Below are 18,158 nucleotides of genomic sequence, written 5' to 3'. Positions count from 1 at the left end.
TCCGTGATACGCGCTAAAACAGGCCCCGCTGCAAACTGTTTTAATGCGCTATTGCAAATAAACGCTATTGTACGCAGTCTGTATTGTGACTATGAAACATATGGACGTACTACGGCCGGTCCGTCTGCAGGAGGCCAAAGCTTCTCAGCACAAGGGCTGTGCACCACAGTATTATGGCCTCAGCCTGCCGACTTGTAGTAATGATTTGGGCTACAAGCAGCCTTTTTTGGCTATTGTCCCGCGAGCTTACACAACAACACACTACTACTGCTGACGTCACTCTCGTCTGCTTCCACCTCACCACGTGACCCAAGGCCCCGCCTTCTTCCCGCCGTTGCCTTGTGGGTAACGGGGAGCTGAGCTGCGTGAGGAAGCGAGAACGAGGCAAGATGGACGCGGGCTTCTTCCGCGTGAGTAAAGGGGTTTTATAGACGTGGAGGGGGGCGCAGAGGAGACTGCGGGGCGACATGTGGTGCTTGTAGGGCTGCGGGTGACACCCGTGGGGTTAGCGGCGGCAGTGGCGCCATCCTGGGAAGTGCGGGCCGGAGAGCGGAGGCCCGGCCCTGTTGTGGTGCGCTGCGCCTCGTGCCTCCCGCTATGTGTAGTGCCGGGCGCCCCCCGCTGTAGTGTGAGGGCCGGCAATGCGGCGGGCCATCGTGTCTAGTAGAGGGACGGCCGCAGTCCCATCAGTGCAGACAATCCGGCGTAGCGCAGCATGCTGCAGTAGTACCCCCTGCCCGTCGGCGCTGTTAGTACCGCACTGCCTGGATGAACCAGCAGGAGGTGCTGCTCTGTTGGGTCTTGGATCGTCGCCTCCTGCACAGGTGTGACCACTACCGTCCTGTGGGGGAAAATGGTGCACAGATTGTCCACAGCGGGACAGCCCCTGTCCTGGTCAGTGGCTCCATCCACCGCTGCTGGGTCAGTGGCTCCATCCACCGCTGCTGGGTCAGTGGCTCCATCCGCTGGTCAGTGTTCTCACTGCGGCCTTTACTACTGCGTCCTGGTGATGTCTGGCACCCGCCGGCTGCGTTACTGCATCTGTGAGGAGTTGGCCAACTTTAATTTTTCTCTTAACAGCTGGCCATGACCCTAGACAAATATCTCTACTCCTCGCTCTCTTCTTCCTCCTTTTCCCCGCAATTAGCACTGTTTTTAACGCTGTGGTAATCGCGGTGTAACACTCCTATTGAAATCAATGGGGCTGCGCAGACATGCGTTTGATCGCAGCACTGGATGGCGCTTTCCAGCGCCGTGATTTTCACGGACTGTCTGCTCTCTGTCCATTTAGCGCACTTCATTAGCCATCACAACAATGGGGTGCGCTAAAGCATGCCTTCGGCCGCTGCAAAAGTAAAACTGCAGCAATTTGCTGTGTTCCTGTGTGAGGGAGGCCTGAGAACCAATGAGGGTTTGTTTTTTTTAGAACTCTACGGTGGATGCAATCCGGACCTCCTGCCTTATTTAACTTTAAGGCCGCCTGCACACAGGCGGAAATCCCGCGGCGGGATTATCCGCGGGATTTCCGCCACTGAAAGCCTGCATAGGAGTGCATTACAATACGCACTCCTATGCAGACGGCCGTGCGAAATGTCGCGCGGCAAACAAACCGTGGCATGTCCTATTTCTGTACGGGGCTCGCAGAGCCTCGCACAGAAACGTCACTCACCCAGCCGCCGGCTCCGGTGTGCACATGCACCAGCTGCCCGTCAGCCGGCACATGAAAGAGCCGGGGCCGCCGGGCATGGGTGAGTACGCGCTCATCACTTCAGGCGCTCGGGTCGGGTCCCACGGCGAGAATTCTCGCTGCCGGATCCGACCCGCTCGTCTGCAGGCGGCCTAAACGTGTAAGTTCACCTACACCCTCCTCCATAAACACTAGATATGAGCCCTGTACACCTGGGAATACAAACATATCATGCTGAAGATACCGAACAGAAGTAGCTATTCACATGGCCAGCGATGGCCTTATCTCCATGGATACAGTCATCACCGACACACGGAAGTGGTAAAAGACGCAATGCATACAGACGCAACACGGACATGTACATGGATAGAACCGCTCAACTAAGACCTGAAGGTCTCTCCACACTGGTTGGTCAAACAGTTGGTCTTTTGCCCCAATAAGGTACATGTAAAAAACAGATCTATAAAACTATCTAAAAGGCAAACTTTGACCATAGCAACCAACCGCCGCTTCCATTGTACAAAAGCAGAACGTGAAGTGAAAGCTATGCTGTGATTGGTTGCTACGGTCAATGACCAGTTGTCTTCTAGGGCTCATTCACATCAGCGTTAGGGCTTCACATTTTTGGAACAGAGGAATGGAATTAAAATGGCAATAAACGTTTTTGTATTGTTTCCTGTTGGGTTTCCTTTTTTTTCCCTAAAGCTTTAATTCTGTTTCTCTGCTCCCAAAACAGAACTGAGAGATGGAAAGCCCCAACGGAGCCCTCTGGGGAGAGGCGGAACGGGGGCGGGGCTAATTCTCGGAACTTAGCCCAGCCCCCGTCCCGCCTCCTTTCATTGCAAATAGTGCAGAGGGGCAGAGAGGGGGCGGAAGCTAAGTTCCTGCTCCTGGCTCTTCCATCCTTCCTCCCCCCCCGCACATGAGGACGACGTATATCGGCTCGGCGTGAAAACCGAGCCGATATACGTTCGTCTGAATGCAGCCTAAGACAGGAAAAAGTTCTTCATACTTTCATACTTCACTTGTACTGACTTGCAGAATAAAGTCAACATGCCACTTATTATGGTGAACTCCGTAAAAATGATTGCAGTGCTGGGCAGAGAGGAGTCTGCAGTCCCCCAGTTGCTGAATAACAGCTCTTTCTGTGTGCAGCGTAGATGTGTGAGCTACATCTATTACACAATAAATATATATTTTTTTTTAATAGCGGGATCTAACTAAAGCCCCATTTAGACACAATTCTTGCTAAAAGCCATATTTTGAGCAATAACCGTTGCGTCTAAATGCACAAACATCGTGCAGTTTTCCGGCACGATTCGTTCCTAGAAAACTAGAATGGAGTGATGAACTCTTGTCAGTGGTGCAGGCTGTTAGCACAGTCAGCAGTGCTGATAAGATTCTTCCAGCTTGTGTCTCGCTGGTAGTTCACAGCGGGATGCGAACTGTAAGCGCCAAGAACAATGCAGCTGTTTGCTTATGTGGAACAGCTGTATTGTTTGCCAAGCGATAGCCCACTCTGCCTGCATAGTTTTTTTTGGAGCTAATTAGCTACTATAGACTATGCAAAGATGATTGCTCAAAATTATCACTCAAACTTGTTTGAGTGATCATCTTTCAGTGTAAATGGGGTGTAACCTGCGTTGGCTGCTTGTAATAGCAAGTGCTATTTGCAAGGACCTGGCTCCTGTGAGCAATGTGGACCTGGTCCTGTCTGATCAACCTAACCATCGCAGGCAGCAGCTATGGAGTTGAGCAATGAAAGAAATCCATATTGAGACCCACCCCACAGATGTTGGGCTCCTAGTGGCCGGAACTTCTGATCAGAAGCAGGTAGTAAGTGCTGGCCAGCGGTGGTGGTAACAGTCTGCTCTAAAAGTATTTAGCATATAATTGATGCAGCTTGCATATCTTTAACCAGGTATAAGCTTTATATATCACATTTCCTCCTGTAAACAAGTCTTGTGTGTCCCTGTCCCTATCATTAGCTTCACAACCCTTTAAGCAACAAAACATAAATGGTAAATATACCTTTTAACGGTCCGCCTAAATGTATTAAGATGTGATTATTCTATTACAACCGTTTATATTAACACAACTATTTTTGCTCTAAAATGTCTGTCTGTGTCAGTTTTCAATTTTGCATTCCTCTCTGCTTCACAGGGCACAAGTGCGGAGCAGGATAATCGTTTTAGCAACAAGCAGAAGAAGCTTTTAAAGCAGCTTAAGTTTGCAGAATGCCTGGAAAAGAAGGTAGGCATCCTGTGGAATATGTTGGTACTATAGAAAGATTAGTGGAAGTTATTTTACATTGTGTTGGATGCCCCCGCTAAGCAATATCTACATAAGGTATTGAGCGCCTCAATCCAGGTATAGAGCAAGTATGAACTCTAGATCGTAGTCCAAATGCCCATGTATGCACTTAAGTGCCAGTATCTGGAGTTTTACATGTGAGATACATGGTTATCACCAAATGCATTAGGTAAGTCACGTTTTTGTTTAACCAGTTTTCAACTACTTTGCATTCTCTGCAGCAGTGATATCATGTATAAAAAGTAATGGTTTGTTGGCTTCTGCCAATTCCAAATCTCTTCATTTGTAAACTGACCCTTTTGAGCCAATAATAGTTCTTCTGCAGTCAGTTCAATGAACCATTTTCCACCATTGTAAAATAAGAAGCGTTTGTTGGTGGACTTGTCTTTTTTTTCTCCCTCACAGTGACCACTATATGTGTTTGCATAAACGCTTAGCACCATATGTGATGGGAGTGTATGGAGCGTGGCCCGGAGCTGAGTCCACTGCATATGCATTGCATGCGGGCTGTGTTACACAACTAACATCTGCCTGCAATGGCCAGGATTGAAGATAAGCAGCCAAGATTGGTGTTAACCACTGGTTGTGGTCAATAGCAGCCTTGACAGATGGAAGAGGCTCCCTCTGTCACTCGATCGTCCCTACAACTTGATCACATGATGTCCATAAGCCATGGCAGCTGAAGACCTAACAATAACCTCCATTTTTGCCATGTACGGAATTCAATTAGGTCCTGCCTGAAAAATGGTTTAATTAAGATAATGCCACCAGGTACAATACAGAAGTATTGCAGTGTATTAGTCAAGTGATTTCTAGATAAAGTCATCTAGTGGGGCTAAGAAAAAAGTAGAATAAGGAAAAATTAGTTTAAAAATTTTCTAAAGAATATATTTAAATGAAAAGCAGCAAATATTTAAAGCTAAAAAAAAACACTTAACTATAATGGGTTTCACTACGTCAGTAAAGGACCAAATTATTTAAAATTACCGGGCCACGACAGATGTTTTAAACTGCTGATCAGTGGGAGTCCTGAACAGCTAACCCGTACCAATCTGACATTGATGACCTATTCTGAGGATATGTAATTAATATTTGAGGCTCGGAAAACTCCTTAGGCCCCCTGTCCACGGGCAAGGCGGAATATCGCTAGCGATATTCCAGAGCAGGGGAGAGAACTGACAGTTCTCTGCGGTGAGCCTATCTGACAGATAAGCTCACCGTGGAGAATTGCAGCACGCCACGATTTGAGTCCCGCAAGGGGAGAATCACTATGATTCTCTGCTCGTGAACAGGGTGCTGCGCTTTCACTGCGTTACTCGTGGCCGGATTATCGCCGTGAGTAACATAATGAGAGATCGTCCATGGACAGGAGCCTTTAGTCTTTCAATATATTATGTGGTAAGTTAAGGAGTGGAGCCTGCAGCTTAATTTGACTCAACACAAGGAACCTCGCCCGGACACAGAAAGGATTGACAGATTGGTATCTTTCTCAAATCTGTGGGTGATGCATGGCTGTTCTTTGTTGTTCTGATAACCAACGAGACTCCCCCATGCTAATTAGCTATGCAACCAGCTTCTTAGAGGGACAAGTGGCTTTCAGCCACGCGAGATCGAGCAATAACAGGTCTATGATGCCCTTAGATGTCTGGGGCTGCACGCGCGCTACACTGAATGGACCAGCATGTCGATCAACGAGGGGAGTGAAAATAGGCTGAACTAGATGGCCGTTGTCTCCTTTTGGCCTAACATACTATGTTAAATGCCATTTAAAAATACAACTTGTCCTGTGGAAAGCAAGCCTTTATATGGTCAGGTCAATGGACGAATAAAAAGAAAGGTTTTGTTATTTTACGTTGAGTCGTGTGCAAATGAACGATAATTGTTCAATGTCGACATGGCCAATATTTGAATGTTAAATGATAATTTGTTCACTTATCGTTCCTGTCATGCAGGTATAGAAATCATTGCTCCTCGTTCACTCATTCCAATGATTAATTGCTCCGTTGTCTTTGCCTGTGTATGACACAGGCCCAGGCTAAGGAAATGGCTAAGAAACAACCCGTCCGTTTACGCTGACAGAATGTGAAGATTTCAGTCCTTCGGTCTGCAGTATCTTGGAAAATAATACAATCCTAGAAATCAAACAATCAGAAATTTTTAATAATCTTTATTTGTATAGCGCCAACTTATTCCGCAGCGCTTAATGAAAACCAATTCCAAAAAGGCTTCATTTCCTAAAACATATTGATATAAATTTTTAAAAAATTGTAAAGGTATCCATAGGTTTTAAGCACAAATTAGAAAACTGGTTTCTGATTTCACATCGATTTTGATTCCTTGTAGTAATTGATGCTGCATTTCTAGAAGTGCAAAATGTATTCACATGTATGTTTTCTGTTTTACAGGTGGAAATGAGCAAAGTGAATCTGGAAGTCATAAAACCTTGGATAACAAAGCGTGTAACAGAAATATTAGGCTTTGAAGATGATGTGGTTATAGACTTTATTTTCAACCAGCTGGAAGTGAAGGTATCCCTCATTGAAGGTTTCAGACATTGATGTTAAAATATCTGTATAAGATACAAATGCTTAGCATGTACATTGTGTGAGCATTCAAATCATTTAAAAACCATTGTGGTGGATTAATAGTAGATGGTGGTACGTGGTATTCAGACTGCAAGTCAGGAGTAGGTTGTTGTTTTGCTGTGTGAAATGGGTTAGATGGCAGTTTTCTAATGATGATGTGATTTATGATTTAAAAGGCCTGAACCAAATTGGAAGTTATTCCTTGCGTGTGAAGTATAGCACCATCAACTATTTAGGGCACAGCAGAGTGAGTGTCCAATGTCGCTCTGACCCAACTCTTGATGATGCAGTGTGTGTTCTGGAGGTGAGTTGTGTTACAGTGGATGTGCAAAAACAAAAAAGGCACCTTAAAACTTATGTACCATTTATAAACAGGAATGAGGGGGGAAGAATCCACATTAAAAATAAATTCCCTTACTCCAGCATGTAATCGCATCACAATGGTCAAGGCAAAACTGCAAAGTGCTGTTTGAGAAATAAAGGGTGGAGCAAGAATAATGTTTTTGGACTCTGTGCTGACCTTTTCTGTACACAGATATCAAATAGGACAGACAAATGATTATTAGTAACCAGACAATAAGAACTCTCATAGACCTCAATAGAAACAAAATTACAAAACAGAAAGTTAAGCACACTCAAAAACATTTCTAGGCGTATTGACCATCTAACTCCTTGGATTTTTCCAGCATGGAAGGAAATGCATTGTTTTTATATGATAATGCATTTGTTTTAATTATGACATCCCTCACACGACAACCACAAAAAAAGGCTCTTTACAGAGCTGATGACATTGCGAGTTCTGTTATCTGCCAGCTATTCAGTATAGAGTAGATCATTGATACACATTTTAAAGGATTATTCCCATCTTATAAAGTGATGGCATATCATGAGGATGAGCCGTCCTTTTATGATTGGTGGGGTTCTGACCTCTTGCACCCCTGCAAATCCTAAGGGCAAAAGGGCTGATTTAACACTGTGTCCCCTTTGCTGTTTTTTTTTTTTTTTCCCTACACAGAAGTGCCCTGGCCACCTGGCTGTGCAGGGAATTACAGCCTAAGCCCTTATGTCCACGGGGAAAATCAGGCCCGCTACGGATTCTCCATGGAGAATCCGTAGCGGGTCCCTCCTGCCCCGCGGACATGAGCGCTTAAAATAAGAATTAACTCACCTCTCACCCGCTCCGATCTTCCCTTCGCCGCGGCTTCATCTTCTCTCTGTCGCGGCCGGACCTTCTTTCTTCGGCCCGGCGGATGTGCATGGCACGTCGGTTGCGTGCCGTGCGCATGCGCCGGCCCGAAGAAAAAAGATCCGGCCGCGGCGGAGAGAAGATGAAGCCGCGGCGAAGGGAAGATCTGGAGCAGGTGAGTATATTCTTATTTTAGGTCTCCCGCGGATCCGGACGGCTTTCATAGGCTTCAATAGAAGCCTGCGGGAGCCGTCCGCGCTGGAGACCCGCACGAAAATGGAGCATGGTCCAGATTTTTTCATGCTCCATTTTTTTTTTTAAGAATCCCTTTTATTGACCATCCGCGGGTATTTATCTACCCGCGGGTGGTCAATGCATCCCTATGGGGTGTGAATCCGCGAGCGGGAGAAGAGTTAAAATCCGCTGCGGATTTTAATTCTTTTGCCCGTGGACATGAGGCCTAAGGCTGAATGCACGTGGGCAGATTTGAATTGCGGAATCCAGAGCGGGTGACCGTCTCTGAATTTCGCAGAAAATACCGCCCATAGCATGCTATGCAAAAGTGATTCTTCACGCACATGAGCGGAAACAAATTAGGGCTCCTGTCCATGGCCGATGATTTGCTGGCGGTAAATTGCTAGCGAATCACGCTGTCTGAAGCTTTCCATAGCGTTGCTATGGAAAGCGCAACCCACCTGTCTACGAGCGGAGAATCATTGCGATTCTCCACTCGCGGCCAGCAATTCTCTGCATGCTGTGAATTGCCGCGATTCTCCATGGTCAGCCTATCTGTCGGATAGGCAGACAGCAGAGATCCAGCTCCTGCTCTCGGGCGGCGGCGATCCGTCACGGGATAGCGCAACGCCAGTGGACGGGCAGCCTTACGGTTTCCACTTGCTAATGAAAAATAGCAGCATGCTGATTGGACCATCCGCAGTACAGATGAAGATCAAGAAAAGCAGGTACATGCAGACAACGCTGCCAGGACCGCATTCCACTGCAGGATTTTGCATGCGGGATCCGGGTCTGCTTTGTGCATGAAACAGCAAAGGGAACACATTGCTAAATTAGCATAATGGGCCCCTTCATTCTCAGGATTCATGGGGGTCCCAGAAGTCAAACCACCAGCCATCGTATATTGATGGCATATCATAGCAACATGTCATGACTTTGTAAGATTGGGGATACCCCTTTATGGGCTTTCCTGAATTGTGGCACTTAGCTATTATGAGGCGCCTCCATTATTTTCCTTATTCAGTCCACTGTTAAGTAGTTGGTCCAGAGGTCGTTTGGATACTTGCAATCTTAGCACCTAGTGTGTGTGTGTGTTTAATTTTTAATGAGTTTTTTTAAAATTTTTGTGGTGCACTCATTTTACGCTATTACTAAACAGTTGTTACATACTGCTATCGTTTCAGGTCTGATTTTGAGTGGATAGTGGAAAAGATTTATACAGTCTCTTTTCTATATTTCTGTTTATTTCGAAAGCATGAGTTTAAAGAGTAGATCTTTGATAACCTTTTTTATATCTGTGGCTGTGTACTCATTATTGCTTGTTCATTTTTTGCAATTTAGATAAATGATATAACATTAAACTCAAGGTGGTTGAGTTGCTGTAGGCAGTCGGAAGCAAGCCAAGCGAACACCTTTCTCTCCAGGGGAACTTGGAGATACCCAAAACCTCCCCAAGGTTCTGAGAAGAGGCTGAAGACTGCTGGAATCTGTACTTTGTGCTGTTGCGCTATGCTTGTCATAAGGATCCATATTGCTTGACTATGCAAATATTATATCAAATTGTCCAGTGTTGTTGAGAAACCTTTTAAGTCTTTGTGGACTATACCTGTTCTCAACATGTCACCCACCAGTGTAGTCTATGGACTGTATACATTGCAGGGGAATGCATGATCCTTTTAGCCTACAAAAATTATTGTAAGTTTTTGTTTTGTTTTTAGGGTTTGGGTTTTTTTTTGCCTTTCTTTTCTTCAGTAAGGACTACCACTAGTGAGTAAATAGGATTGATTCTAACTGCTTTTTGCATCTTTCTGCAAGTCTTGGCAACATCCACAAAGAATTAAAAGGTCATTTTATAAGACAAAATTTTCTCTGGAAGGATATAAGCCACAAAGACATGGGAGATGCTAAATTGCTTCTCACAGCTGTACAAAACTAGTTGCATATAACCCAGAATATAAAATAAATCGCACACTCCTTTAAAAGTAATGCTATCAGTACTCACCTGTAAATCTTCCTGTTGTTTCTTTTTTCAGAACCCAGACTCCAAAATGATGCAGATTAACTTGACCGGTTTTCTAAATGGCAAAAACGCTCGGGAATTCATGGGAGAGTTATGGCCACTACTTTTGAGTGCTCAAGAAAATATTGCTGGCATTCCTACTGCATTTCTTGAATTAAAGAAAGAAGAAATAAAGCAAAGACAGGTATGTGTAATTGTGAACAAGTGCTGCAACAACAGCATGTTGGTATGTTTCTGGCTGTGGCCATTCTATCCCAGTACTGTAGTAAGGATGACCAAAGTCTGGGAGGAGCGCCACATCCAGTTAATTTTGTATTGTGTGTAGCTGGTCACAGGATGACAAGCTATGCATATAACACAATGATATATTTTTCTGTCATTGATCTGCTAGTGTAGGGTTTTTTTTTGTTTTTTTTTAAGTCCTTTATATCAAAGTACTGACCACCACCTGTCCGTGAGTGAGTTACATGCTCTGCCCCTGATCACATGACGGTGATGTCATCAAAGGTCATAGAACATGTAGAGCCTTACGGCAGCCATGTGCTTACAGGATCTGTGACATCACCATTGTGTGATCAGTCACCTAGGCTCTGCCCGTGAGTGAGTTACATGCCCGCCTCAGATCACATGACGGTAACGTCATCGCAGGTCCTTTTATTGCTCTGCAGATACGCGGACTGCATCCCCTACAAATCCCCGTGGCCTTAGTTGCTATAGAATTCTAACCATCACCTGTCTGTGAGGGACTGTGAGTTACATGTGAAGATGCCACCGTCATGGGATAAGTAACTGGGGCTCTGAGCACGGCCTCTGATTTCATGACTGTGACGTCATCATAGGTCTTTTACTTATTAAAAACCTATAGAGCCAGACGGCAACTGTGTGCTTACAGCACCTATGGTGATGTCACAGTCATGGGATCAGTCACCCGCGTGGGAGGAGTCCCGGGGCACATGACCAAGGGGTGATCAGTGTGCAGGACTCTGCTGTGCTGGTTGTGATCCCTGTCGTATGGGATGAAAAATGTATGTAGCACAGCTGTGTGGCGCATTGTGCCACCAGGAACACTGGTTCTATTATTTCCTAATAATTACTAGTAGTACATATATTTTCTGCACTGTACACAGTGATATAACTTACATTGGGCCCTGTTCTCATGGGGCTCACATTGTATATTTGTCTATTAGTATGTTTTTGGCAAGTGTGAGGAAACTCACGCAAACAAGAGAAGAACATACAAACTCCATGCAGATGTTAGGACTTGAGACCAAGACGGCATTGCTAAACATTGAGCCATGGTGCCTCATAGTTCTGTCATGTATTTTTATAATGGCGTGAGGTTCTCCTTCCAACAGACAATAATTCATGGCTAGTGCTGCAACCTGATACATCATAGTAACCTACCTGAGATTTGTGCTGCCTCTGCTGATGTATTTGGCTCACATAGGCCTCCTGCAGATGGCCAGGTCGGATCCCGCTGCGAGAATTCCTGCAGCGGAAGCGAGCCGTGACCACTGCAGCTCACCTGCTCCCGGCGGCTTCCCGCTCTATATTCCAACACATGCGCAGAGTGGAGTCAGCGCGTCACTAGTGACGTTTCTGTGCAGGCCTTGCCGCGATTTGTTTACTGCGCGAGACTTCACGTGGTCAAGTCACGACTGTGTAGGATTGCATTATTTAATGCAATCCTATTGCAGCGGGCATCGGCGGAAATTCTGCAGGAAATCCCGCCGCAGAATTTCCGCCCGTGTGCATTTGGCCATAGGCTGGATAAAATTGCATGTACTTCACAGCTGAGCAAGATGAAACAAGTGTTCTTCATCAAGATTTCATAAACAGTGAGCTCAGACATTAGCTATTTTTTCTTTTTATCACTAGTTGGGCTGACTATTGTTATAATAACCAAAGGGTCTAATAAATATATATATTATGGCTATGAAGTACAAGATAACACACTTTGTCCAAAAAAAAATCAAGCCCCCAGAAGAAGTTGTCATTTTGCTGCAAAACTCTGCATGCAGTTACATCTCGGGCAAATATATAGATGATTAGAGTTGTGGGGTGATTAGATGAAGGTATTACCACCTGAAACCCTAAGGCCGCCTGCACACGGGCGGAAATCCTGCGGCGGGATTTCCGCCACTGAAAGCCTGCATAGGAGTGCATTACAATACGCACTCCTATGCAGACAATCGCGGTTTGGCCACGCGAAATCTCGCACGGCAAACAAACCGTGGCATGTCCTATTTTTGTGCGGGGCTCGCAGAGCCTCGCACAGAAACATCACTCACCCGGCCGCCGGCCCTGGTCTGCGCATGCGCCGGCAGGCGGCACATGAAAGAGTCGGGGTCACCGGACGCGGGTGAGTACGCGCTCGTCTCTGCAGGCGCTCGGGTCGGGTCCCGCGGCGAGAATTCTTGCTGCCGGATCCGACCCACTCATCTGCAGGCGGCCTAAGAGTGGTTCCACCATTGCCCTATAAAAGGCTCTCCGAGGCTATTTGTGTGTAGAGACCTCTTTTTCCGCTTGTGTAGAGCTTGTTGAGCACTAGACGCCTCTACGACACACAGAGATTTAACCAAGGTAACATAGTTTGAGAGGGGGCGCATTACTGGAATGCGAGAAGCTGGATAGTCGTATCGCCGAATTACCCACTAACTGAGACGTACTGACCAGACTGTTAGATGTTGGGACCAGTGAATGCGTGAGGTCATGCACAAAAGGCAAGATGCTCAAGACGCCTTCACAGACCACCAGGAGAGAGGATTGTCTGATCATCCGACAAGCATGAGTTGCTCCAACTGTTCGTAGTCTGCCATCCAGATACAGGTGGCACCATTGTTACAAGCACCTAGGGTCGAGCGCCTCAATCCTGCCTTTGCTGTGGAGCGACACACTGACCCCACTGCTGGTGTGATGGTCTGGGGGCCATCACTTACGACATTCATTCACTTGTAGAAGCGGTACGAGAGACAAGAACAGCTCAGAAATATGTTCAGGACCTCCTGCAGCCTCATGCGTTCCTCTCACGGCAGGCTTTCCAGGAGGCATTTTCCATTAGGATCATACTCGGCCGCACACAAGGGTATCACAGGAATGTCTCCAACATTGTCACACTTTCCTGACCTGCCTGGTCACCAGATTTATTGCCAATACAACATGTATACAACAGTCATGGATTCCAACTTTTAAAAGCCTATGAGTTTGCATGATCTAGAGTTTCTTACAGCAAATGTGGACTGATATGCCACAGGATATCATATGGAACCTTTATGCCTCTATACATGCCTGTATCACATCTTACATCCAAGCTAACAGAATCCTAGAGCCTCCGTTTTCTGCAATAAATTAATCCTTTTTGTTCTGATTTTGCAATCTTATATCAACACTACAATCACACAAATTTCATTCTAACCACTCCTTCCAGGGCAGGGATTTTTTTTTTTATTTGCAAGGTTTGAAAATGACACATTTCGTAGTACAAGTAACCTGTATTGCATTATACATACTAGTAAGGTGCACTAGTGCACTTGGAGTTTAACAACATAGGAAATGTCAAGAGAATATAAACCAACCATATATGTAAAGGAGTCGTCTGGTTATGCATAGTTGCTGTCAAATGAAAGCTAACCAAATATTATAGAATTTGGTTCTCAGCTGGATTTTTGTATCTGTTCTACAACCATTACCTATTGGCACTTCAGAAGTGTTCTAGCACTACAGCTCAGGCTTGATCAGTAAGAATGACCTGGGATGGATTTCCTCTTTGGATTAATGCCCACATGTCTGAGGACGTGACAGCTCCATTCTGTCGGTGCCCGCAGGTAGCCGACAGCTCCATTCTGTCGGTGCCCGCAGGTAGCCGACAGCTCCATTCTGTCGGTGCCCGCAGGTAGCCGACAGCTCCATTCTGTCGGTGCCCGCAGGTAGCCGACAGCATGGAGCTGTCATCCCAGGATGCGGGCAGTCGCCCCCAGCATTGCGATCGGCGCCCCGGGAAATTTAAAATCCCTCTGCTCCTGGCTGCCATGTGTAGCCAGGAGCAGAGAGATTATACCGGGGACATGATCACTGTTATCCTATGGATAGCAGTGATCATTTCAAGTTTTAAAAAAGTGTAAAAAGTAAAAAAAAAGTTAAGAAAAGCTTGCGTTTCATCTCCCCTTACGGATCATATCCGTAAAGGAGGATAAAATGACGTACCTAAGGCCCCCGGATTTATCTGCAGACCTTACCCCAGCTTCTGCACACGTGCCCGTCGCCACAATGGCAGGTGCAGTGCAAAAGCTGTGCATTGCCAGGGTAATTTAAAATCTCCCTGCTCCTGGCTACAAAACTTAGCCGAGAGCCTGGAGAGTTCACGGGGGGGCCACGGTGAGCAATTCCTGATCACGTGTTCGCCATTATCCAGTGGATAATGGCGATCACGTAAAAGTAAAAAACAGGTGAAGGTTCATCTCCCCTCCCTGATGCAATCGGTGAGAGGAGATGAAACTTTTTACTGGAAGCCTCCGTATTTGCACCCCAACGCGATCTTTCTCCGTGAACTTTCCCGGATTCTGCACATGCGACTGCCGGCAAAACACCGGACACATGCGCCGGAGGCGGGGAGCCCAGGAAATTTAAAATCTCCTTACTCCCAGCGACCAGGTCGCCGAGAGCCTGGAGCAGTGACGGGTGGCCCCGTTGAGCGGTCCCCGGTCACGTGATAAAAAGGTAGAGATCTACCTTAGGCCGGTCTCTCATGACCGGATAGGAATTACGGATTCCGCATGCGTCTGATCCGCGGTAATACGCAGATCAATCGCATTGGATTACACAATTCGCTCACATTAGTGGGTCGGAATTGTGTAATCCACTCGCAGAAAAGAGAACGCAGCAGGTTCTATTTTACCGTGGATATCCGCAACATAGAGCCCATTGTGCTCCATGGTCGCGGATATACCCGCAGCCCATACGCAACTACATTGTATACGGGCTGCGGGTACCTGTGTCACCGCTAAGCGACGGTGCGGGAAATACAAACCAAAAAAAATGTACTGCGCATGACCACCTGTGTGAGTAGGCAGTTACGCAGTACATTACGCGGCCGTACGCAGGGTCACAACCGGGCTCACAGCTGGGATCCGCTGCGGGCCTCCGCAAGCGGATTCCACCTACGGCTGCGTGAGCCTGGCGTTATTTAGACCGCTACCTAAGAAGCCCCGGGGACGCTCGCCTTCCTGCAGATCCAGGAGCAGCTTGTCGAGCGTCTTCTGTGTGAGACCGCCGCACCTCGGCAAGCTTACGGAGACTCACAGAGCGCCACTTTTTACACCCCATACCCACTACTGATACCCCCAAAAAGCATGAGAGGAGGGGGGATACACTGTTTTATTGCCCCATGTACCCATCCCAACCAGCCTCCGTAATTACCCCTGTCTTCGGAAATACCACACAGTTCACATTATTACTTTTATCTAAGATTTGGGGAACGCCGAAAAAGGGCGCGGGGGGGGGGGGGGGATTTTTTTTAAGGTGTCAATTTTTATTCCGTACAAATGAACAATGGGGCCTGGGATTTATTCAGTTGTGCCCTGCAATCCAACGGGTGTTCCCTGCATTACAGGCCTTGCCATGTGTCCTTTAAGTAGATTAGGGCCACAAGGGGTATGTTTTTGAACACGGGACAAACGGGGGTATCCATTTTGGGGTGAAGGTCTTCATTCCTATGTACACTGTACAAAAAAAAGTTTTTTTAAATTGACAATTGACAAAAAAATGAAAATCGTAATTTTTTCCTTCTGCTTTGCTTAGATTTATTCAAATACTGTGGGGTCAAAATATGAAGTACACCCCTAGATGAATTCGTTAAGGGGTCTAGTTTTTAAAGTGGGGTCATTTGTGGGGGTTCTTTATCGTTTTGGATGCTCAATGGCTCTACAAGTGGGAAATGGGGACTGGAATTTATTCCTTTGTACCCTGAAATTCAACGGGTGCTCCTTCCATTATAGGCCAACCATGTGTCCTTTAAGTAGATTAGGGCCACAAGGGGTATGGTTCTGAACACGGGACAAACAGGGGTATCCATTTTGGGGTGCAAGTCTTCATTCATGTGTGTGCTGTACAAAAAAAGCAGTTTTTAAAATGACAGAATTGCCAAAAAATGAAAATCACATTTTTTTTTTCCTTTTGCTTTGCTTGAATTCATTCAAAAACTGGGGGTCAAAATGGGTAGTACACCCCTAGATAAATTCGTTAAGGGGTCTAGTTTTCAAAATGGGGTCACTTGTGGGGGTTCTCTTTGGTTTTGGCCGCTCAAGAGCTCTACAAAAGTGCTATGGGCCTAAAACGCCTTCAAGCTAAATTTATGTTCTGAAAGACACCGACTCCTTTCATTTTGGATCCCGTTGTGAATTCAGACATAAGATTAGGGCCACAATGGGTATGTTTCTGAACACGGGAGAAATGAGGGTATCCATTTTGGTGTGTAAATCCTCATTTTCATGGGCACTATAGGAAAAAAATGTCTTTAAAATGACATATTTGCAAAAATATGAAATTTTATTTGTTCTCCTGTAAATTGAATTAATTCCTGAAAAAAAACTGGTGGGGTCAAAATACTCCTGACGCCCCTCGGTGAATACATTAAGGGGTGCAGTTTTTAAAATGGGGTCATTTGGGGTGGTATCTATCATTCTGACACTCATGAGCCTTTGCAAACTTGGCTTGGTGCAGGAAAACAGTGTTCCTCAAAATGCTGAAAGGTAATGTTAAATTTGTACGTCCTCTAAATCAATGGTCCCCAACCTTAGCTCCGCCCCATCAGGTGTTCCGATTCCAGCCAATCAGGAGGCTGGAATTGGCAATGGACCGCGCAGAGCCCACGGTGCACCATGGGAGAAGACCCGCGGTGCATCGTGGGTGAAGATCCCGGCGGCCATCTTGGAGAAGGAAGAAGTCGCAGAGCGGGGATTCGGGAAAGTAATTTTTTTTTTTTTATTATTTTATCACATCCCTTGGGTTTGTCCTGCACCGAACGGGTGGCCTATGCAAAAAAAAAAAAACCATTTCGGCGCGAGACAACCCCTTTAATTATGACATTTAGAATGTCATGGCAGTACACACATAGGGCAGTATATAATCTATTTCCCCCCCCCCCCCCCCCCAGCACACACATAGGGCAGCATATAATTTATCTCCCCCACCCCTCAGTAATAGACAGCCCCCACCTCTCAGTAATAAGTAGCCCCCTCCCCCAGTAATAAGCAGGCCCCCCCCCCCCCCGTAATAGGCAGCCCCCCCCCCCCCCCCGTAATAGGCAGCCCCCCCCCCGTAATAAGCATCCCCTTCCGCTGTAATAAGTAGCCCCCCCCCCCAGTAATAGGCAACCCCTTCCCCTGTAATTAGCCCCCCCCCCCCCCCCCAGTAATAAGCAGGTCCCCCCTGTAATAAGCAGCCCCTTCCGCTGTAATAAGTAGCCCCAGCCCCCCCAGTAATATGCAGCCTCCCCCCCCCCCAGTAATAGGCAGCCCCCCCCCCCAGTAATAGGCAGCCTCCCACCCCCAGTAATAGGCAGCCTCCCACCCCCAGTAATAGGCAGCCTCCCACCCCCAGTAATAGGCAGCCCCCCCCCCCCCAGTAATAGGCAGCCCCCCCCCCCCAGTAATAGGCAGCCCCCCCCCCAGTAATAGGCAGCCCCCCCCCCAGTAATAGGCAGCCCCCCCCCCAGTAATAGGCAGCCCCCCCCCCAGTAATAGGCAGCCCCCCCCCCAGTAATAGGCAGCCCCCCCCCCAGTAATAGGCAGCCCCCCCCCCCCCCCCAGTAATAGGCAGCCCCCCCCCCCCCCCCCAGTAATAGGCAGCCCCCCCCCCCAGTAATAGGCAGCCCCCCCCCAGTAATAGGCAGCCCCCCCCCCCCCCCCAGTAATAGGCAGCCCCATGTAATAGGCAGCCCCCCAACCTATATACTTACCTCGTCCCTGCTGTCGCTCTCTGTCTGCTTGCCCTGACGTCAGTGTGCAGCCCGAGAACGCTTCCTCCCCGAGTCCTCTCCTGCGGAACTAATGAGCAGGGGACTCGGGGAGGATAATCCTGGCTGCACAGACGTCAGTGTGTGCGCCGGGATCAGCGTGATTACCAGCGGGGAGCTGC

The 18,158-nt window shown here is 47.1% G+C and overlaps 1 protein-coding gene across 10 annotated transcripts in view; it reads left to right on the top strand.

The window, feature by feature from the left end:
* Positions 1-314: 314 nt before the first annotated feature.
* SRRM1 (serine and arginine repetitive matrix 1) overlaps positions 315-18,158 on the top strand; it is a 30,125-nt gene continuing 12,281 nt past the window's right edge. For 8 of the 10 annotated variants that reach the window (XM_066574619.1, XM_066574605.1, XM_066574625.1 and 5 more), the window contains exons 1-4: positions 315-410; positions 3,851-3,940; positions 6,406-6,528; positions 10,039-10,209. In XM_066574619.1, coding sequence (XP_066430716.1) covers positions 390-410; positions 3,851-3,940; positions 6,406-6,528; positions 10,039-10,209 — 405 coding nt within the window. In that variant the 5' untranslated portion in view covers positions 315-389. Of the gene's footprint in view, positions 411-3,850; positions 3,941-6,405; positions 6,529-6,761; positions 6,890-9,346; positions 10,210-18,158 lie in introns of those variants that run through there. The other 2 variants (XM_066574648.1, XM_066574641.1) reach the window with 2 other exon arrangements.

Source organism: Eleutherodactylus coqui, chromosome 1 (assembly GCF_035609145.1).
Source record: "Eleutherodactylus coqui strain aEleCoq1 chromosome 1, aEleCoq1.hap1, whole genome shotgun sequence".
In the NCBI taxonomy this organism is placed as follows: Eukaryota; Metazoa; Chordata; class Amphibia; order Anura; family Eleutherodactylidae; genus Eleutherodactylus; species Eleutherodactylus coqui.
Note: the sequence above shows the minus strand (reverse complement) of the source record. Positions and strands in the feature narration are given on the sequence as shown.